This window comes from Mus caroli, unplaced genomic scaffold (genome assembly GCF_978045245.1).
Source record: "Mus caroli unplaced genomic scaffold, Mus_caroli_1 scaffold_6, whole genome shotgun sequence".
NCBI lineage: Eukaryota > Metazoa > Chordata > Mammalia > Rodentia > Muridae > Mus > Mus caroli.
The window spans coordinates 43,253,270-43,276,584 of NW_028227261.1; the positions used below are offsets into that span (position 1 = coordinate 43,253,270).

The 23,315-nt window shown below is 37.8% G+C and overlaps 1 protein-coding gene across 1 annotated transcript in view; it reads left to right on the forward strand.

Moving 5' to 3' along the window:
- LOC110293524 (selection and upkeep of intraepithelial T-cells protein 10) overlaps nucleotides 1–23,315 on the forward strand; it is a 68,972-nt gene that overhangs the window by 31,803 nt on the left and 13,854 nt on the right. The window contains exons 4-5 of the mRNA XM_021161370.2: nucleotides 14,559–14,729; nucleotides 15,840–15,944. Coding sequence (XP_021017029.1) covers nucleotides 14,559–14,729; nucleotides 15,840–15,944 — 276 coding nt within the window. The remainder of the gene's footprint in view (nucleotides 1–14,558; nucleotides 14,730–15,839; nucleotides 15,945–23,315) is intronic.

Genomic DNA, 23,315 nt, shown 5'->3' on the forward strand with positions numbered 1-23,315 from the left:
AACTGTCTGGTACTAAGCTGTTATTGGTTGGGAGACGTTTAATGATGCTTCAATTTCCTTAGGAGTTAGGTCTATTTATAATACTTAGAATGACTTAAATTTGGTAAGTGGTATCTATGGAAAGAATTGTCCACATCTTTTGGGTTTTCCAATTTGGTGTAGTACCGGTTTTTAAAGTATGACCTAATAGTCCTTTGGATATTCTTGATGTCTGCTGTTATGCCTCCTTTTTCATTCCTGATTTTGTTAACTTGCAATTTTGTATCTGACTTTTAGTTACTTTGGCTAAGGTTTTGCCTGTCTTGATGATTTTCTCAGAGGACCATATCTTTGTTTGAATGTTTCTTTGTATTTTTTCTTTTTTTTATCTATTTTATTGATTTCAACCCTCAATTTGATTACTTCTGCATTATTTGCCTTTTCGATATACTCGTTTCTTTTTATTTTAGAGCTTTCTGTTGTGCTATTAAATTGTTAGTATGAGATTTCTCCAAGTTCTTTAACAAGACACTTAGTGCTATGAACTTTCGTTTTAGCATTACTTTGTTTCCCATAGTGTGTGTATGTTATGTATTCATTTTCATTTTCATTGTAGGGAGCTCTCTCTCTTTCTCTCTTTCTCTTTCTCTCTCTCTCTCTCTCTCTCTCTCTCTCTCTCTCTCTCTCTCTCTCTCTTCCTTTCTCACTCTCACTCTCTCCTCTTCTTTTCTCTCTCTCTTGACCCCATAGTCCTTGAATTCAGAATAGTTAAGTTTCCATGAATTTGTACACTTTGTACACATGTGTTGTAAAACCAGCTACGGAATACATGGTACATTTGGAGAATATTCCTTTAGGTGCTTAAGAAGAAAGCATACTCTTTTTTTTTTAATTTTTTTATTACGTATTTTCCTCAATTACATTTCCAATGCTATCCCAAAAATCCTCCATACACTTCCCCCCACTTCCCGACCCACCCATTCCCATTATTTTGGCCCTGGCATTCCCCTTTACTGGGGCAAATAAAGTTTGCATGTCCAATAGGCCTCTCTTTCCAGTGATGGCCGACTAGGCCATCTTTTGATACATATGCAGCTAGAGTCAAGAGCTCCGGAGTACTGGTTAGTTCATAATGTTGTTCCACCTATAGGGATGCAGATACCTTTAGCTCCTTGGGTACTTTCTCTAGAGCCTCCATTGGGAGCCCTGTGTTCCATCCAATAGCTGACTGTGAGCATCCACTTCTGTGTTTGCTAGGCCCAGGCATAGTCTGGGTCCTTTCAGCAAAATCTTGCTAGTGTATGCAATGTTGTCAGCGTTTGGAAGCTGATTATGAGATGGGTCCCTGGATATGGCAGTCTCTAGATGGACCATCCATTTGTCTCAGCTCCAAACTTTGTCTCTGTAACTCCTTCCATGGGTGTTTTGTTCCCAATTGTAAGAAGGGGCACAGGGTCCACACTTTGGTCTTCATTCTTCTTGAGTTTCGTGCATTTAGCAAATTGTATCTTATATCTTGGGTATTCTAAGCTTCTGGGCTAATATCCACTTATCAGTGAGTACATATCATGTGAGTTCTTTTGCGATTGGGTTACTTCACTCAGGATGATGCCCTCCAGGTCCAACCATTTGCCTAAGAATTTCATAAATTCATTCTTTTCAATAGCTGAGTAGTACTCCATTGTGCAAATGTACCACATTTCTCATATCCATTCCTCTGTTGAGGGGCATCTGGGTTCTTTCCAGCTTCTGGCTATTATAAATAAGGCTGCTATGAACATAGTGGAGCATGTGTCTTTCTTACTAGTTGGAACATCTTCTGGATACATGCCCAGGAGAGGTATTGTGGGATCCTCCGGTAGTACTATGTCCAATTTTCTGAGGAACCACCAGACTGATTTCCAGAGTGGTTGTACAAGCTTGCAATCCCACCGAAAATTGAGGAGTGTGTCTCTTTCTCCACATTCTTGCCAGCATCTGCTGACACCTGAATTTTTTATCTTAGCCATTCGACTGGTATGAGATGGAATCTCATTGTTGTTTTGATTTGCATTTCCCTGATGATTAAGGATGCTGAACATTTTTTCAGGTGCTACTCATCCATTTGGTATTCCTCAGGTGAGAATTCTTTGTTTAGCTCTGAGCCCCATTTTTAATGGGGTTATTTGATTTTCTGTAGTCCACTTCCTTGAGTTCTTTATATATATTGGATATTAGTCCTCTATATGATCTAGGAAAGGTAAAGATACTTTCCCAATCTGTTGGTGGCTTTTTTGTCTTATTGACGGTGTCTTTTGCCTTACAGAAGCTTTGCAGTTTTATGAGGTCCCATTTGTCAATTCTCGATCTTACAGCACAAGCCATTGCCTTCTATACAGGAATTTTTCCCCTGTTTCCATATCTTCAAGGATTTTCCCCCACTTTCTCCTCTATAAGTTTCAGTGTCTCTGGTTTTATGTAGAGTACTTTAATCCACTTAGATTTGACCTTAGTACAAGGAGATAGGAATGGATCAATTTGCATTCTTCTACATGATAACCACCAGTTGAGCCAGCAGCATTTGTTGAAAATGCTGTCTTTTTACCACTGGATGGTTTTAGCTCCCTTGTCGAAGATCAATTGACCGTAGATGTTTGGTTTCATTTCTGGGTCTTCAATTCTACTCCATTGGTCTACTTGTCTGTTGCTATACCAGTACCATGCAGTTTTTATCACACTTGCTCTGTAGTAGAGTTTTAGGTCGGGCATGTTGACTCCACCAGAGGTTCTTTTATCTTTGAGAAGAGTTTTGTTATCCTAGGTTTTTTTTTATTACAGATGAATTTGCAGATTGCTCTTTCTAATTCTTTGAAGAATTGAGTTGGAATTTTGATGGGGATTGCATTGAATCTGCAGATTGCTTTTGGCAAGATAGCAATTTTTTACAATGTTGATGCTGCCAATCCATGAGCATGGGAGATCTTTCCATCTTCTGACATCTTCTTTAATTTCTTTCTTCAGAGACTTGAAGTTTTTATCATACAGATCTTTCACTATCTTAGTTAGAGTCAGGCCAAGATATATTATACTGTTTGTGAATATTGAGAAGAGTGTTGTTTCCCTAATTTCTTTCTCAGCCTGTTTAGTCTTTGTGTAGAGAAAGGTCATTGACATGTTTGAGTTAATTTTATATCCAGCTACTTCACTGAAGCTGTTTATCAGGTTTAGGAGTACTCTGGTGGAATTTTTAGGGTCACTTATATATACTATCATATCACCTACAAAAAGTGATATTTTGACTTCTTCTTTTCCAATTTGTACCCCTTGATCTCCTTTTGTTGTCGAATTGCTCTGACTAGAACTTCAAGTACAATGTTGAATAGGTAGGGAGAAAGTGGGCAGCCTTGTCTTGTCCCTGATTTTAGTGGGATTGCTTCTGTCTTCTCTCCATTTACCTTGATGTTGGCTACTGGTTTGGTGTAGATTGCTTTTATCATGCTTAGGTATGGGCCTTGAATTCCTGATCTTTCCAAGACTTTTATCATGAATGGGTGTTGGATTTTGTCAAATGCTTTCTCCATGACTAAGGAGATGATTATTTGGTTTTTTTTCTTTGAGTTTGTTTATATAATGGATTACATTGATGGATTTTTGTATATCAAACTATCCCTGCATCCCTGGAATAAAACCTACTTGGTCAGAATGGATGATTGTTATAATGTGTTCTTGGATTCGGTTAGCGAGGATTTTATTGAGTATTTTTGCATAGATATTCATAAGAGAAATTGGTCTGAAGTTCTCTATCTTTGTTGGATCTTTCTGTGGTTTAGGTATCACAGTAATTGTGGCTTCATAGAATGAGTTGGGTAGAGTTCCCTCTACTTCTATTTTGCGGAATTGTTTGTACAGAACTGGAATTAGATCTTCTTAGAAGGTGTGATAGAACTCTGCACTAAACCCATCTGGTCCTGGGCTTTTTTTGGTTGGGAGACTATTAATGACTTCTTCTATTTCTTTAAGGGATATGGGACTGTTTAGATCATTAACCTGATCTTGATTTAACTTTGGTACCTGGTATCTGTCTAGAAATTTGTCCATTTCGTCCAGGTTTTCCAGTTTTGTTGAGCATAGCCTTTTGGAAAAGGATCTGATGGTGTTTTGGATTTCTTCAGGAACTGTTGTTATGTCTCCCTTTTCATTTCTGATTTTGTTAATTAGGATGCTGTCCCTGTGCCCTCTAGTGAGTCTGGCTAAGGGTTTTTCTATTGTTTTGATTTTCTCAAAGTACCAGCTCCTCGTTTGGTTGATTCTTTGAATAGTTTTTCTTGTTTCCACTTGGTTGATTTTGCCCCTGAGTTTGATTATTTCCTGCCATCTACTCCTCTTGGGTGAATTTGCTTCCTTTTATTCTAGAGCTTTTAGGTGTATTGTCAAGCTGCTAGTGTTTGCTCTCTCTAGTTTTTCTTTGGAGGCACTCAGAGCTATGAGTGTTCCTCTATGAATTTCTGTCATTGTGTCCCATTAGTTTGGGTATGTTGTGGCTTCATTTTCATTAAACTCTAAAAAGTCTTTAATTTCTTTCTTTATTCCTCCTTTGACCAAGGTATCATTGAGAAGAGTGTTGTTCATTTTCCACATGAATGTTGGATTTCCATTATTTATGTTGTTATTGAAGATCAGCCTTAGTCCATGGTGGTCTGATAGGATGCATGGGACAATTTCAATATTTTTGTATCTGTTGAAGCCTGTTTTGTGACCAATTATATGGTCAATTTTGGAGAAGTTCCTATGAGGTACTGAGAAGAAGGTATAGCCTTTTGTTTTAGGATAAAATGTTCTGTTGATATCTGTTAAGTCCATTTGTTTCATAACTTCTGTTAGTTTCACTGTGTCCCCGCTTAGTTTCTTTTTCCACGATCAGTCCATTGATGAAAGTGGTGTTTTGAAGTCTCCCACTATTCTTGTGTGAGTTGCAATGTGTGCTTTGAGCTTTACTAAAGTATCTTTAATGAATGTGGATGCCCTTGCATTTGGAGCATAGATATTCAGAATTGAGAGTTCCTCTTGAAGAATTTTAACTTTGATGAGTATGAAGTGTCCCTCCTTGTCTTTTTTGATAACTTTGGTTTGGAAGTAGATTTTATTTGATATTAAAATGGATACTCCACCTTGTTTCTTCAGACCATTTGCTTGGAAAATTGTTTTCAAGCCTTTCACTCTTAAGTATTGTCTGTCTTTTCCCCTGAGATGGGTTTCCTGTAAGCAGCAGAATGTTGTGTCCTGTTTGTGTAGCCAGTCTGTTAGTCTATGTCTTTTTATTGGGGAATTGAATCCATTGATATTAAGAGATATTAAGGAAAAGTAATTGTTGCTTTGTATCGTTTTTTTTGTTGTTACAGTTGGCATTCTGTTCTTGTGGCTGTCTTCTTTTTGGTTTGTTGAGGGATTACTTTCTTGCATTTTGTAAGGCGTGATTTCAGTCCTTGTATTGGTTTTTTTCTGTTATTATCCTTTGAAGGGCTGGATTTGTGGAAAGATAATGTGTGAATTTGGTTTTGTCATGGAATACTTTGCGTTCTCCATCTATAGTAATTGAGAGTTTGGCTGGGTATAGTAGCCTAGGCTGGCATTTGTCTTCTCTTAGTTTCTGTATAACATCTGTCCAGGATCTTCTGACTTTCATAGTCTCTTGTGAAAAATCTGGTGTAATTCTTATAGGCCTCCTTTATATGTTACTTGACCTTTTCCCTTACTGCTTTCAATATTCTATCTTTATTTAGTGCATTTGTTGTTCTGATTATTATGTGTCGGGAGGAATTTGTTTTCTGGTCCAGTCTATTTGGAGTTCTGTAGGCTTCTTGTATGTTCATGGGCATCTTTTTCTTTAGGTTTGGGAAGTTTTCTTCTACAATTTTGTTGAAGATATTGCTGGCCCTTTAAGTTGAAAATCTTCATTCTCATCTACTCCTATTATCCGTAGGCTTGATCTTCTCATTGCATCCTGGATTTCCTGGATGTTTTGAATTAGGATCTTTTTGCATTTTGTATTTTCTTTGATTGTTGTGCTGATGTTCTCTATGGAATCTTCTGCACCTGAAATTCTCCCTTCCATATCTTTTACTCCGTTGCTGATGCTTGCATCTATGGTTCCAGATTTCTTTCCTAGGGTTTCTATCTCCAGCGTTGCCTCACTTTAGGTTTTCTTTATTGTGTCTACTTCCCTTTTAGGTCTTGGATGTTTTTATTCAATTCCATCACCTGTTTGGTCGTGTTTTCCTGCAATTCTTTAAGGGATTTTTGTGCTTTCTCTTTACGGTCTTCTACATGTTTAGTAGTGTTCTCCTGTATTTCTTTAAGTGAGTTATTAAATTCCTTCTTGATGTTCTCTACCATCATCATGAGATATGCTTTCAAATCTGGGACTATCTTTTCGGGTGGGTTGGGGTGCCCAGGACTGGGTGGGGTGGGAGTGCTGCATTCTGATGATAGTGAGTGGTCTTGGTTTCTGTTAGTAAGATTTTTATGTTTGCCTTTAGTCATCTGGCAATCTCTGGAGTTAGTTGTTAGAGTTGTTTCTGGTTAGAGCTTGTTCCTTATGTGATTATGCTAGCCTCTATCAGCAGACCTGGGAGACTAGCTCTCTCCTGAGTTTCTGTGGTCAGAGTATTCTCTGCAGGCAAGCTCTCCTTTTGCAGGGAAGGTGTCCAGATATCTGGTGTTCGAACCTGCCTCCTGACAGAAGTTGTGATCCACTCACCAGAGGTCCTAAGATCCCTTGGAGAGTCCTGTGGGGACCTTGTGGGTGTCCGCAGACTCCATGCCCAAGGTGCCCCAGTGGTGGCTCGGACAGGAAGGGACTTGTGACCCGGGCAGACTGGGCTTTCTACTTCCCTAATTAATGCAGTCTCAGGTCCCGCATGATTGGATTGGAGCAGAAGTTGTGTTCCACTCACCAGAGGTCTTAAGATCCCATGGAGATTCCTGTGGGGGCTTTAGGGGTGTCCACTGACTCTGTGCCCAAGGTTCCCCAGTGCTGGCATGGATGGGAAGGGACCAGTAATGTTTCTTTTATAAATGTTGGTGTCTTGGTATTTGGGGTATAAATGTTAATTCAAACATCATCTTGAAAGATTTTTTCTTCGATGTGTATAAATAACTTTCTCCATCTCTTTTAATAAGTTTTGTCTGAAGTCTGTTTTCTTAGATATTAGAATAGCTACTCCAGCTTAATTCCTGAGTCTACTTGCTTGGAAAATCTTTTCCCAACCCTTAATACTGAGGTAATGTCTGTATTTGATGCTGATATTTATTTCTTGTGTCTAGAAGAATGATGCTTTCTTTTTGCATCCTTTGTGCTAATCTATCTTTTTATTGAGTACATTGATGTTGGGAGATATTTATGACCAATGATTTTTAATTCCTGATATTTTGATGTTGGTGGTTGTACTGTGTGTGTGTGTGTGTGTGTGTGTGTGTGTGTGTGTATGTGTGTATGTGTGTGTGTATGTGTTTGTGAGTGTGTGTGTGAGTGTGTGTGTCTGTTTGTGTGTGTGTGTGTGTGTATGTGTCTGTCTGCATGTGCATATGCATTTTGGTTTTGCTGGTGGCTTAGGCAGAATATAGTAGGTTGGACATCTAGGAGACAAAAAAGATTCTGAGAGATAGACACAACAGGGTTTTTTGATCTTTATTTGAGCAGGTGAAAGACAACTGTTTGTCTTTATGAGCTAGTTTGATCATATAAAAAACTGCAATATAAATTTTCATTCATCTCATATGAAAGGTTGGCATAATGAATCTTGAGGACTCTGTAGCCAAAAAAAAAAAAAAAAAAAAAATCCATTGGAGGGAATGCACCCATATGATAAACAAGATATTCTTTCTCTAATTTCCTTTTATAGTCCAACAAAAGGCTCTTTTTCTTTCAAAAATATATTGAATATAATTATAAAAATTATGAGACAATTACAAAAATTATTAGGTAAGAGTTACATTTAAAATTTCAGTCTGTTTATATTTGGTAACTTAGATAAAATATTTTCATCATCTCTCTTATTTTGGTGAGTTTAGAATTTTGTATCTAAATCATTTTCTATACTAATTTGTATTACTATCCTAAACACATCTTCTTAGATGTAGCACATCTTAAATCCTAAAGAACTTAAGCTTATAGTAATATTATGGCTTACTAGTCTTCAACCCCATCAGAGACTTGAGAAACAATAAATATTACCTGAGTATGCAGTAACATAGGGATACAGATTTCAAAAATTATAGAAATGACAGAGACACCTGAATGCCTAGACAGTTCTCAATATTCTCTAAATGTTAGAACATCTGTCTTTAGTCATCTAGTCCAGAGTATCTGACAGACTGTTTTTGAAGCAGGAATTATGAAGCAACTGCTTACCCTATTTTGGCAGAGCTTAGCAGTTGACTTCCCTGCATCTCTCTTTTTGAACTACATTTTTTTCTGGAGATGAATTTACAATATTTATTTTTTTTCTCAGTGGCTATCTTGGCACAATTGAAGTAACTCCATATAGAGGTTTTTGTTTTGTTTTGTTTTGTTTTTTGTTTTTTTTTTTTCTCCTCATCTTCTTTGAAGAGGAATGGGTTCATATTGTCAGAAACAGAACTGTCTCATACACAAAAGATTTTAATAATGAAACAATTTTACATGATATATTCTGTGGATCTATGATGTTTTAGAAAACCAGTTTTCTATTTAAAGTATATTGGGATTGTGAAACATTGTTTATCTTTAGCTATTTACTATCTGAATACCCTTAAAAATATTTTATTGTAATTAACTAAACTAGTATCTAGTAAGACCATGAGTTTGACTGACTATTAATTTGTATTTTCAACCATCCCTAACAGTATGTAATAGCAGCTATTTATTTAAATAACTGAGAAAAAAAACTGCTTTTTCAAATAATCTGCATAGACATAACATCTGTAGAAGAGTTGAAACATACACATATTTTGTTGTAAGAAAATCAATCTTCAATTTTATACCAATATACAAAAATTCATACCAATTGAAAATGTAAACCTGTGTCAATATACAATAATCTATACCAATGTAAATGAAATATAAGATTATTTTGTTATCAGTATACAAAATTCTATATTGTTGTAACAAAATTTAACCTCAATTTTGTAACAAAATACTAATTTCTCTACCTCTACCAATGTAAGATTATGACTAAAAATCATATTTTGGTTAGAGTAGATTCAATAATCTATCTGCCCTTTTTATTACCATATCCCTTCCCCTTTCTTCTCAATGCCCTTTCCTTACCTAAGAAGAGAAAAGGAGAGACAAAATAAATCCCTGAAACTAACACTCCTATTATTTTTATTTTTTTTTTATTTTTCAAGACTATAACTATTTGTAGTCATCTCCTTTTAAAATATGACAAATATCCAACTGAATGACTAAAAATCAACCACCCTATCTCTTGGGCATGGATTATAACTTTCTTATAATTGCTTCCTGCTGATTATGGAAGTAGAATTCTTTTCTGGGGGATTAAGAAAATTAGAAAGTTGGTTAGTTTTAAGCAAGCTAGCTGTAGTATTTATTGTTCAGTCTCTGTATAGGGAAAAAGTACAAGTTTAGTTGAAGCCCTGACTGGACTAATTTAGCTCTTCTGAAGTTGTCCAGGAAGCAAGTCTTTAGAGGAAACAGGATCATAAGTTGAGGCAGAAACAGGGAAGATACTAGAACATTAAGTCTCAGCATTTCAGCATCCTGGATGGTGAATCCTGCCAGGGCTGCCCTTCTGGTTCTTTCCTTTCCTTTCCTTTTAACATAAAGTTTTCAGAGATAATACATATTTCTCTATTAACACAGTGCATGAAATATGCAATGTGCATGGATCAGCTAAAGATTTTTTTTTTGCTCTTTGTTTGAACAGGTGAAAGATAACTGTCTGTCTTTATGATCTAATTTGATCATATAAACAAACTGCAATATAAACTTTCATTCACCTCATATGAAAGGGTGACATGATGAATCTTGAGGACTCTGTAGCCAACAAAATCCATTGGCTATGTATAGCTGAAGTTCTGGCTAGAGTCCTGTAGTGGCTATTCCTTGTTGTCAACTTGACTATATTTGGAATGAACTACAATCCAGAATTGGAAGGCTGAAGTTCTTAGTTAGGGTTTTACTGCTGTGAACAGACACCATGACCAAGGCAAGTCTTATAAAAAACAACATTTAATTGGGGCTGGCTTACAGGTTCAAAGGTTCAGTCCATTATCATCAAGGTGGGAGCATGCCAGTATCCAGGCAGGCATGGCACAGGAGGAGCTGAGAGTTATATGTCTTCATCCAAAGGCTGCTAGTAGAAGACTGATTTCCAGGGAACTAGGGTGAGGATCTTATACCCACACCCACAGTGACACACCCATTCCAACCAGGTCACACCTATTCCAACCAGGCCACACCTTCAGATGTTGCCACTCCCTAGCCCAAGGATATACAAACCATCACAAGATCCTTTTATATCACAGCCAGTTTCAAGGCTATGCACATGTAGAGAAATTGGCAAATCATGTTACCTGTTCTGTTTAGTCTTCATAATTTTATTTTTCCTATCTGTAGCTAAGATCTTCACGGGATCTCCTTCTATCAAACATAATTCTTATTACTTTGGAAGTAATCCAAAGTCTTTTCTTCTTTCCAATTGACACAAGCAACATAACATATGTTTGTCCAGCAATCTGATGTCATTAAAAGTTTAGACTAATTCAATTCAGCAGCTCCTTTCTATTTATAGCTGCTCTGTTTTGACCTCTCTTAAAGAGAATGTATCATTTCACCATAACAATTGAACTTATAGTAATCTTCATTATATTAATTTAAAACAAAACAATTCAAAACATTATTATTTATTGAGACAGGGTTTCTCTGTGTAGCCTGGAGTAGCTTGAATTTGCTCTGTAGAGTAGGCTGGCCTTGAACTCACAGGAAGTTATCTGTCCCCACCTTTTTCTCCCAAATATTGAGATCAAAGGCATGGTTTTATTTATTTAGTATCTACAAATTGAAAATATCTATACTAATTTTCTTTCTTCCTTCTTCAGAACGTACTGTCTATGTGAAATTAATTATGTTAACGTTTTCCCTCTTATTTTGATATCTTTCTCTGTATTCAACTTTATTTAAATTCCCTCCCACGTAGTGTACAAGCAAAACTGAATTTTGTCAGAGGTTTTGGGTTGGGCCATGTGCTATGCACTATGCTGAGCCATTATCACTTATCCTGTGGATTCCCACTTTCCAATGAGATTAACTGGCATTCAGAGTAATGTGACATCCTATTTTACAGTGGATAGCAAGCCCTAATCCACACCATTATTAATTAGAACATTGTCTGTCAGTGTATCCAGTTGAATACAGTGATGGCAAATAACATAAAATTCAATTGACATTAATCCATTGTCTTTGTAAATTTAAAACAATATCAAGTTGTATCTATGAAATGTGTGCTTATTTTACTTATCTCCTCTGACAAAAGGTATTTGTATTCTGTATTGCCAAGCTAATGATTAACTTATACTCATCTTCATTTTGATAATTTAAAACAAAACAATTTAAAACAGTTATTATTATTTATTGAGACAGTGTTTCTCTGTGTAGCCTGGGGTGACTTGGATTTGTTCTGTAGATTAGGCTGGCCATGAACTCACAGGAATTTATCTGTCGCTGCCTTGATAAGCTTAACACTATTATTCTTTAGATGATTCTCTTATCCAATAGTCACCGGATTCCTGAGTTGGATGTTTTTATTTTCCTGAAAAGATAAAAGCAAAAAATTCTGCCTCAATCTTAACTCTGTATCTTTACATTTGACTAGGGAATAAAACGGTTTTTGGCAGCAGAAAAAGCATATTTTTCAATTTGAAATTATAAACATATCTTATGTAGATAAACATACCTATATTCCCCTTTCCTTTACATAAATTTAAGATTGATGTGTAGTTATTTTTTAAGTTACTAAGGTCATTCCTACTTATTATTAAGCAAAATCCTATATAATTCTTTTAAGGGAAAATATGTCATTTTTAATTTTAGACTGTCTTTTATAAGTGGCTGTATCTATCAGCAGAAAGTCTTGCTCTGACTTCATTTTTTAGAACAGGCTGGTCTAGAATTCACAGAGATCTGCTTGTCTGTCTCCTGTGTCTGCTGTTTTAGCTCAGAGCCTGTGCTGTATCTGGCCATGCCCCTGTTCATTTGTTTACAGGGAGAGGCCTTCCTTCTGACTTTGGTTATAGCAGTCAACAGAGGGCTACATTTCCCTACACTATGACCACTGAGAATTAATTCTCATAGAAATGGATAGGGTTTATGGGCTGTGGCAAATTTGGGAGAACTGGAAGTGGCTAATCCTGTAGCTGTGGTCCCGAGGATGTCCCCCTGGTTCGTCAGCCACTATACTCCACTCTTGAGAGGAGCCCCAACTTCTGTGTCCTGCTTTTGAATTATCAAGGACTTCTCCCCGCTTGCCCCCTTAAATAGTTGTCTATCGGAAGTGAGCTGAAAGGAATGGCATATTTAGCATTCACAGACAACACCACACACAGGAGGGCAGCAAGAGTGATAGAAAAAAGCCTGAAGCTCAGCCCCTCTTCAATAGCAAGTGGGTAGGCAGGGACCTGGAGTGTTGATGGAGCAGCCTTAGATCATCAGCTATGGTAAGTAGGCATGGTTAAAGATGGAGACAGATTCACTGGCTGCAGCTCCAGACTGGTCACTTGGGGTATACTTTCCTTGACAAGCAAGGCTGTTGGCCAGGGCTTGCTTAATATAGTCCTCCTTCAGGTTCTCCTTCTTCCCACCCCAAGCCTTAGAGCAGAGGCCTGCAGGGCTCGGCCATAGGAGAAAGTCAAGGCCCATAGGGTTTCTATTAAAGGTCTCATTTCATATTATCTTCCTGTGTCCTTGACTAGGAAATCTTCCTAGCCACTAGTCTCGTGTTATTCTGTGAAGCTGTAGCTTTGATCTGTTTTTGTTCATTTTCAAAATAGACCAGGTTCCTTGCCTAGCTAGCTTAACATTTCATGCTTCTGATCTAGGCTTTTTGAGAAGTTTGGGCTGGTTCTTTTTCCCAGCCCCATGCTTTCAGAAATAAGACCCAGACTCAAAATTTATTACATATACCTTTGCCATATAGCTCCACTCTGACTAGATCATAACTACAATAGGCCAATTATTTTAACCTACATTCTGCAATGTGGGTAGTTGCTTGTGCTCAGGTACCATGCATTCATCTCCTCAAATCCTTTCAGGCAAATCTTGCTATACCTGGCACTATCCCAGAATTCTTTCTGGATTCCAGATATTCCATTTTCTATTTCCTGCCTAAGCCATATACTTTTTAATTAACAGGTGATGCATCCATATAATACACAAGATATTCTCTCTACATTATACTATAGATGTAGATGAGGGTTCTTATTTAATGGAACTGGACTCAAAGGAAGAACAAAACTTGGAAGTTATTAGTCCCATAATAGGACAGAATTGGATGAAGGAATAGCTATAATATTTTACCTTATTAGCAAGAGGGTACAAAATGGCTAGGCAGTTAGCCTTTCAACCTTAGTTCAATTCTTTGGACTCATATAGTTGAAAGAGAAAATCTGATATGAAAATTGAAAGTTATGGTTTGTGCCAAAGAATCACTTAAAACATCTAAGTTAATAGAGAAAAGCAGAAAAGGGAGACTTGGTCTACATGGCTACTCTGGGAAGAGGGATAAAGAAATCCAGTCACCCCTACCCTCAAGATCACCTTCAGGAACCTGAACTGAGATTAAAGTTTAATTATACAGCTAAGGATATGGAATCTCAGAAGTCCTAGCAAAGTTGTAGTACCCTACCACAATTGGCCCATCATTGTCTGGGATTCAGTTTCATCCTACAAAGTAGTCTAACTGTGTGCTAGATCTCTCTAAAATATCTATTTGGGGGAGATACATTTCCCTTTTAATTGGAGCTTTTCCTTTTCTGAGTATGATATTTTGGGGGAAATCCTCATTTCTTTGGGAGGTAAACTGTTTCAGTAGTCTAATAGATTAAGGGACATAAATATCTCTAGAATATCAGACTATTTAGGAGAAGAAATTTACTGTCTTGCCTCATTGTCACAGTTATCCCAATTTCCACCTTCCAGACATTGTGGCAAGCGGCCCTACACTCCCTGTGTCTTTAATCTTCATTCTTTTCAGGTGCCTAGATAACCCCTAGATTCAAATAATAACCAACTGTCAAGATGTCTAGGAAAAAGCAATTGGAGGTAGGAGAGAAGCAAGATATATTCTTCAGAAACATCTCCTCAGTTACCTACTTTATCCAACCAACCTCTCTTCCTAACGTTTTTGCCACTTCCCCCCCCCAAAAAAAAGAAAAACTGTCATCAAATTATGAGTTCATCAGTAGATCAATCCACTGACAAACTCAGAGCTTCTGTGGCTCAAACACTCACTGGTTGGATCGGGGAACTTAGTCTGTAATATGAGTTTTTTCTAGGAAATGTATAGCCAATTACTAATACCAGGCCCTTTTGTTCTTTCTTTCAGATATCCTATTCAAATCGGAATATATGTCATTGATGTCAAACAAATTTTCATGTCCTTTAATATATTTATTCATTACATTTTTTCTTAATTGTCTCAGAGGAATTCTTGATCTCTGTTGTCTCAAAGGAAAACCTGTTTATTTCAGAGAACTAATCAATAAAATCAAGGAAGGTAAAGAGATCTGAAACCATTTCTTCTTGAAGCACAATATTGCTGTGATGTATACAAACTTGTGTAACCTTGAACTTTAGTGCATCCCAATACTCTTTATCAAAGGAAGTCTCAAAATGTTCAGAGATCCTCAGGTTATGGAACTACCTTCCCCAACCTCCTTTTGTGGTTCTTCAGGGCTAGGGTATACCTAGTGTTAATACTCCCCTCAAGGTCTCAGAATTTATTCAGATGATTCCTTACTGGGTGAATGCAGATTCTTCCTCTTTTAGCTAGTTCAAAGTTTCATGGAAACCCTTCTCTATGGATACTACAATCTTCAGGCACTTAAAAATGGAGGCAAGGCTATGGTAGAAAGGGTCCCACACTGTTGTGAATAGCCCTAGAACTAAATATATTTGATGTTTATTCCATTCTCTTGTGAGTGGTTATGAACAAGGAATAAGTCAGCACTCATGCGATTTATTTTAAACCTGCTTCCCATCTTAATTTGTAAAATAAAGAAACGCTGATGATTGGGCAGGTAAGAGGGAAGGTGGAGCAGAAGGTGAGAAGAGAGAGGAAGGAGAAAATAGAAGAGGGAGAGGATGCAGAGGAGGAGGAAGAAAAACAGCAGAAGCACACGGCCTGGAGAAACTGCAAGTTCTAAGGGGTCTCAAAGATGGAGAAGATGGTAGTGTAGGATTAGACCTGCCCAATCTCGGTGCACAGCTTGTATTTATATTAATTGCTGGGGCATATTTGGGTTGGAGATTGACCACAACAGCACATCTTCCAAATCCTGTTTTCAGGTTGATTATGTGCTATACAGTTGTGGAAAAACAAAAGCAAGAAGATATTATTTGATGTTGTATTTAAGTCTGTTATGTCTTCAGACTAAATGACCATAATCTTAGCTTCACCAAATTCTAAGTTCTATCTTCCCTAAAAGTTCTTAACATAACCCTAAATATCTTGCTTATGGGGCTTTATCCCCAGCATAACTTATATAAGCAAATGGATATAGCACCAAGACCTTCAAGACAGTGTCTGTATTCAACATTTCTCTTGATGTTCCAATGCATTCTCCAAGACTTAACATCCTAACTTTTCCTACTGACTCTTTTTCAGTTTTGAATATTAAAATGAGAGCTTGCTGTACACTTATCTGGGAGTTTCTACTGTTAGTTTTGTATATTGCCTTCCTCCCTTTCTACTTGAAGTTCAGAAGCAGAGGTGAGTGAAACTAGAATGGGATCTGTCATTTCCCCTCTCCTGTGTCCAGTGCCTTTTTATCTAGAACTATTAAGCTGAGTAGCCTTGTCACAACAGTAGCAATAATGGTTTCAATAACATCCCAGTGGCTTCAATTGCTGTCCTTGGAATTACATATTGTTCAAAATTTTAGTATTCTAGCATGAGTATAACAATGAAATGATTTATTTCCCCAGTTCTGGTCTTCATTTAATCAGCTACAGATAGTCTTCTGCAAAGCACAATTTTTATATGTCACTACACCAATAATTTCTTTTTTTTTTTAAACATAAAACTTTCATTGGAATGTTTACATTCTTATTCTTAATAACTAATAAAGAAAACTAATTAAATGTCAACATATTAGTGGTTAAACAAATTTAGGCATATCCATACAAATAATACGTTATTTTGCAATTAAAATATAAATAGTGAAGCTTGTCACATAGTTGAACTCCAAAGACAGTATACAAAGTGAAACAAATCTAATGCAAAGGTATACATATTACTTGAAGCTAATTCCATAAAATGTCTAAATTAGGCAACTATTAGAATTTGGAAGTAGAATCAACAGAAAGTGTGAATATTTGAAAAGAGATATATCAAATCTGATTAGAACATTATAAGATATTCATAGACCAAAATAGCACTTTAATCTACTGCTATATATAATTTCTGTATTTTATACATGAATTAAGTATTAAGAAAAATAATCAAAGGTTAGGAGAGATAGATTAGCTGTTAAGAGAACTTTCCTATCTTCTAGATGGACAGGGTTTGTTTCCTAGCACCAATATTGTGGCTCACAATCATTTGTAAATTCAGATTCAGAGAATCTGATGCTCCTTTGGACCTTGTTCACTTCAAACACAAAGTACACTAAAACCATGCAGGGAAAATATCCAAATGAAAGTTTTTAAATTAAGAAAAATATTTGATAAATTTCAAAATAGTGTACTCTTTTTTTAAGTATTTTTATTAGGTATTTTCCTCATTTACATTTCCAATGCTATCCCAAAAGTCCCCCATACCGCCCCCCACTCGCCTACCCACCCACTCCCCTACCCACCCACTCCCACTTTTTGGCCCTGGTGTTCCCCTGTACTGGGGCATATAATGTTTGCAAGTCCAATGGGCCTCTCTTTCCAGAGATGGCTGACTAGGCCATCTTTTGATACATATGTAGCTAGAGTCAAGAGCTCTAAACGTTAAAATACTTTTGCTTTAGAGATTCCATTTGAAAATTAATGAAAAGAACAAGTACACTTTTTCTCATTTGATTTTTCCTTTTCCAAGAACACTAAAAGCTCATAATTGATCTTCTTGTATATATATGTATAGACTATTAGAAAGTATTTTTACACTACAGCATATACCATTTATAGCATAGTATCTAAGGATTTAGAAATACCTTTCACTTCTTTTGTATTGAATATTTTATTAATTTATATTTCAAATGTTATCCCCTTTCCCTGTTTCTCATCTGGAAAGCCCCTATCCTATTCTCCCTCCCCCTTCATCCATGATGATGATCCCCTACCCACCCTCCAATTCCCTCCTCCCAACCCTGCATTCCCCTACACTGGGGCACTGAGCCTTCAAAGGACCAAGGGCCTCTCCTCCCATTGATATTTGACAAGGCCATCCTTTAGTCCATATGTGACTAGAGCCATGGGTCCCTCCCTGTGAACTCTTTGGTTGGTGGTTTATATATTTGGAGTTCAAGGAGATCTGGTTGGTTGATATTATTATTCTTCCTATGGGTTGCAAAACTCCAGCTCCTTCAGTCCTTTTTATAACTCCTCCATTGGGGATCTCATGCTCAGTCCAATGGTTGGTTGCTAGCATCCACCTCTGTATTTTTCAGGCTCTGGCAGAGCCTCCCAGGAGACAGGTATATCAGACTCCTGTCAGCAAGCACTTCTTGGCATTCACAATAGTGTCTGGGTTTGGTGTCTCTATGTGGTATGGACACACAGGTGAGGCAGTCTCTGGATGGCTTTTCCTTCAGTCTCTGCTCCACATTTTGTCTACATATTTCCTCTTGAGTATTTTGTTCACACTTCAAAGAAGTACTGAAATAATCCATATTTTGTCTTCCTTCTTGAGCTTCATGTGGTCTGTGAATTGTATCTTGGGTATTCTGAGCTTTTAGGCTAATATCCACTTAACAGTGAGTGTATGTCATGTGGGTTCTTTTTTTGACTGGGTTGCCTCACTCAGGATGATGTCTTCGAATCCCATCTATATGCCTAAGAATTTCATGAAGTCATTGTTTCTAACACCGAGTAATACTCCATTTTGTAAATGTACCACATTTTCTGTGTCCATTACTCTGTTGAAAGATATCTGGATCCTTTCTAGATTCTGTCTATTATAAATAAAGTGACCATGAAAATAGTGGCACATTTGTCCTTGGTGTATGTTGGAGCATCTTTTGGGTATATTCTCAGGAATGGTATAGCTGGTCTTCAGATCCTATGCCCAACTTTCTGAAGAACTGCAAGACTGATTTTTAGAATGGTTGTTCTAGAGTGCAGTCTTACCAACAATGGAGGAGTGTTCCTCTTTCTACACATTCTTGCCAGAATCTGCTGTCATCTGAGATTTTGATCTTAGCCATTCTGACTGGCATGAGGTAGAATCACAGGTTTGTTTTGATTTTCATTTCCCTGATGACTAAGACTATTGAACATTTCTTTAGGTGCTTCTCTACCATTCAGTATTCCTTAGGTAAGAATTATTTGTTTAGCTCAGTGCCCCATTTTTAATAGGGTTATTTGGTACTCTGGAGTCTAACTTTTTGGGTTCTTTTCATATACTTACTATTAGCCCTCTATAGGATGGAGGATTGGTAAAGATCTTACCCAATCTGTTGGTTGCTGTTTTGTCCTATTAACAGTGTTCTTTGTCTTACAGAAACTTTGAGATTTTAAGAGATCCTATTTGTGGATTTTTGATCTTAGAGCATAAACTATTGGTATCTGTTCAGGAAAATTTCCCCTGTTCCCATATGTTGGGGCTATACCCCACTTTTTCTATTAGTTTTAGTGTATCTGGTTTTCAACCTTGAATACCTGATTTTTCCATGACTTTTGTCATGAAGGGATATTAAATTTTTTGTAATTTTTTTCAGTATATTATAATGAGATGATCATGTGTTTTTTGCTAACAGTGAAACCTGAGCTGAGCTGGGGAGGTTACATCTCCTCCCTGTTGTTAATATAAAAAAGAAAAGGCTGGGCTGAGGAATAAAATTTATTCATGCCCTATAATTCTGCCTGAATTCTTAGGGACTAATGAAGAAACCTGTCTCAGTGGGATTTCCTAACTTTTCTTATGGTAAACTGTATCTGGATAAGACTGTCTTTTCTGTCCTAGTAAACATCTAGCAGACTAGCCCTGAGCTGTTGGCTCTGTCTTTTACAATGTTAATTAGTACTGAATAGGTAACTTCCTTGTTGAAATTTTTACTGAATACCAAGTAGTCAGCTGCACAGTCCTTCTAGGGCATTGGGACACTGGCAAGGACTGACTGTACGAATATGAAAGTCACTTTATTATGATAACACTAAAGGAGAGTACATGGATTTTCCTCCACATTCTTGGATGACAGGCAGGGAACAGGGAGGAAGGGGTGACAACCGGCTCCGTAGTACAAGGCCAATTGGCTTTTTAGGGTGGGAGGCTGTGAAGGGCTTGCCCTTCTAATGGTACGGTCTCCAACCTCTCTCCCCCCTATTAATTAAGCTTAATAAGGCCACGCTTAACTGAAGTGATCAACTGATTTTCTCATCCTTAGATGAGTGGGCTTTAACCATGCCTAGGGGTATATTGACCTGATTCCTCCCATGGGTGCTGTCACGACCCACACTTGTGGCTCTTGGTATCTTTTGGGAAGGGGAGGCAGAGCCTTAGAAAGATATTCTTGGTTGTAACTGGAACAAGATACCAACCTCCATCCAAACTGTGTATATCTCACAGGGAACCCAGAAATGGTCAAGCTGGACCTTCCCCTGCAGTAAATCTCTGCACCCAAACTGGTACCCATACTGTATTCGTATGATCACGAATCAGTATGCACAGTTCTGAGTGCTGTGCAGCTGTTAAAGGAGAATTGTCAACCTCAGATTTAGCAAGGCCTCGACAAGAATTATGTCACTAGTAACACCACGATTTGTGGCTGTTAGGCTATATTAGGAGCTGGAGGTCACCCTCCTCATCTCTGTTATTACCTGAGGAACTAAGAGGACCTTGCAATCACAGCAAGGGTGGAAAACCAGAGAACAGCTAAGGGAATAAGCCCATCAATCAGAATAAAAACCAATCTCTTCTAATATTTGAAATATCCACCTTTCTAGCCCTCGTAGCAAACCTAAATCTCAAATCAGACCGAAAGCCACAATACGTGCTGGAATGTCCTTAGAATAAAAATAGCAGCTGCCACCTGTATGCGCTTGGCAGGGATGCATGCCTGCTGCAGTCAGGCTGAAGGTGTTGATTGACCTGCTTAAAAATGAGATCTAGACTATGAGAAGGTAACAATGCAAATCTTCTTTTGGGGAAGTCCAGGTACATTATTCAGTTGCAAATTAGCAAGGCTCAAGCTCAATCTCCTTGTGGGGGAGCTGGTTTTTAGAATTAGTAAAAAGGCCAGAGATTTTCTGGAAGTGGGGGCTCTGCTCAGAATTAACTTTCTTAGGTAATTAAGAATATTAGTTATCTACAATAGTAATCTCTAATATTGGACTAAATATTAGACCAGTCTAAGATTGAGTTAGAATAACTGGTCACACTGAAGAAAAGAGAAAAATCATTATGACTCTATGAAATGACTAATCTTATTAAGTCAGAATATACAGTCTCTGATGTATTATTGCCATAAAGTTAAAAGGCTAGAAGCTAGTCCAAACTGGAAAAATGGCAATCAAGGATGGATCTAAAACATGAATCCAATTTAGTTTCCTAGTCACTTCAATCAGGGCACTGAGTCAACTTACCTGCCAGCTCATCACACGAATTAACCATCATGCTTCTATAGTGTTCTGTGGAGAGAAATTGTTTTTCTCTTCTCTAATAATGTAGCTGTTTAGGATCAATCTATAAGTCAATAAGTAGATCCTTTTAAAATACTATAAAGCATTTATTAAATTCTTTGACATCTAATTTTCAAAATTTTAAAATAAAGGTATGATTTAAGTAGTGTGCCTGGAAATGCACTAAATAATATGTATGGGGGTATAATTTCCCCCTTTTTTGTCTTTTAAGAAGTTAAAGTTTTAAAGTTTTACAATATCTAATCTTTAGAATTAATAGCTTGTTGACAAAACATTTTAAATATTTTACTGAAAAGGGGCAGTGACTAATTGCACTTTCAATCATTGTCTTAGTTAGGGTTTTACTGCTGTGAACAGACACCATGACCAAGGTAAGTCTTATAAAAAAACAACATTTAATTGGGGCTGGCTTACAGGTTCAGAGGTTCAGTCCATTATCATCAAGGTGGGAGCATGGCAGTATCCAGGCAGGCATGGCGCAGGAGGAGCCGAGAGTTCTATGTCTTCATCCAAAGGCTGCTAGTGGAAGACTGAATTCCAGGCAACTAGGGTGAGGATCTTATACCCACACCCACAGTGACACACCCATTCCAACCAGGTCGCACCTATTCCAACAAGGCCACACCTTCAGATGGTGCCACTCCCTGGTCCAAGGATATACAAACCATCACATTCCACTCCCTGGTCCCCATAGACTTGTTCAAAAACATGAGTCTATGGGGACCACACTTAAACATAGCATAATGCAAAATGTATTTAGTCCAACTTTCAAAGTCCTCATAGTCTATAGCAGTCACAACAATGTTAAAAGTCCAAAGTTCAAGGTCTCTTCTGAGATTCATCCAACTTAATTAACTGTAATCTCCAAAGCAAGGCAGGAAACCAGCTGGGCAAACTCCAAACTCTGCATCTCCATGGCTGATGTCAAAGCGGTGTTCAGATCTCCACTCCTTTTTCATCTTTGTTGACTGCAACAAACTGCTTTCTCCTGGGCTGGTTCCACTCCCTGTTAGCAGCTTTCCTCAGCATGTGTCCCATAGCTCTGGCATCTTTAACATCTTTGAGTCTCCAAGGCAATTTCAATGTTACAGCTTCTTGTTTCAGTGTCTGGGATTCCACTTGATATTTTGAACTCCTCCTAAGGGCTGGCATCACTTTTCCAGCTCTGCCCTCTGTAGCACTCTAAGCTCAGGTTGATCCACTCCACTACGGCTGCAGTTCTTGGTGATCACTCCATGGTACTGACATCTCCAATACACTGGGGTATTCCACTCCAACTAGGCTTCATCAATAGACTCTCTTCAGGGTGCCAAGCCTCAAATCCTTTGCATGACCCCCTTCAGTCCTGGGCCATCAACTACAGCTGAGGCTTCACCTTCTCCAATGGCCTTCCCTGGCCTCTCACAGTGCTAAGCCTCAGCTTCTCTCCATTATCCCTTCATTCCTTCACAAGCAGTACCACCTGACTTACACATTACCAAGTCCAGCTACAGCATGAGGTGCAACCTTGGTTATTTCTGGAACACAGCTTCTTTGTGCTCCCAGAAAACAATTTCCAGAAGATTTCACCTCAGTGATGCTGGTCTCTTCTTAATCACTGCTAATTTCTTAGCTCCAGCTAACCAGTATCAATTTTCCCAGTAGTTCCTTCCATTCTTAACTCTAGAGCCAGAGCCACATGGCTGAAGCTGCCGAGTTCTGCTGCTTACAGAAACTAGAACATGATCCCCTTGTCCTATTACATTATCACTAGCTTTATGTTTTCTAAATCCTTCACTGCCTAAGCTTGGCTATCCTGGTTCTTGCTCTGTAGATTGACCTTGAATGCAGAGATCAGCATGCCTGTCTCCTGAGATTAAAGGTGTGTACCACCACGCCTGGATTTAATTTAGCTGGGTAGGATCTTGCCCCAAGGTCCCACTCCCTTAATCTGTTATCTTCTAGAACACAGGAATTTGTTCCATTTCACTTCCTGGTACCCCTTTAATACTCAAACCATATATTTTATATTTTTTTCTTTCTAAGCTTGCTATGCTTGTTCAAACTTCTCTTCATAAGACTTAACCAGAGAACAAAGTCTCTTCTGGGCATTTTGAAACTTCCTTTGTCAATGAAATTAATCCAAGTCTCTTCACCTTAGCCTCAGGCAAACTTTTCAAACAAGGGCAAAAAGTAGCCACATTCTTCACCAAAGTACCACAAAACCAGTCTTTATGCCACATTCTGAAATTCTTCTCCTTTGAAATCTCTTGGGCCAGGTCAACACAGTTCAAATTACTCCCAGCAACTAAGTCTT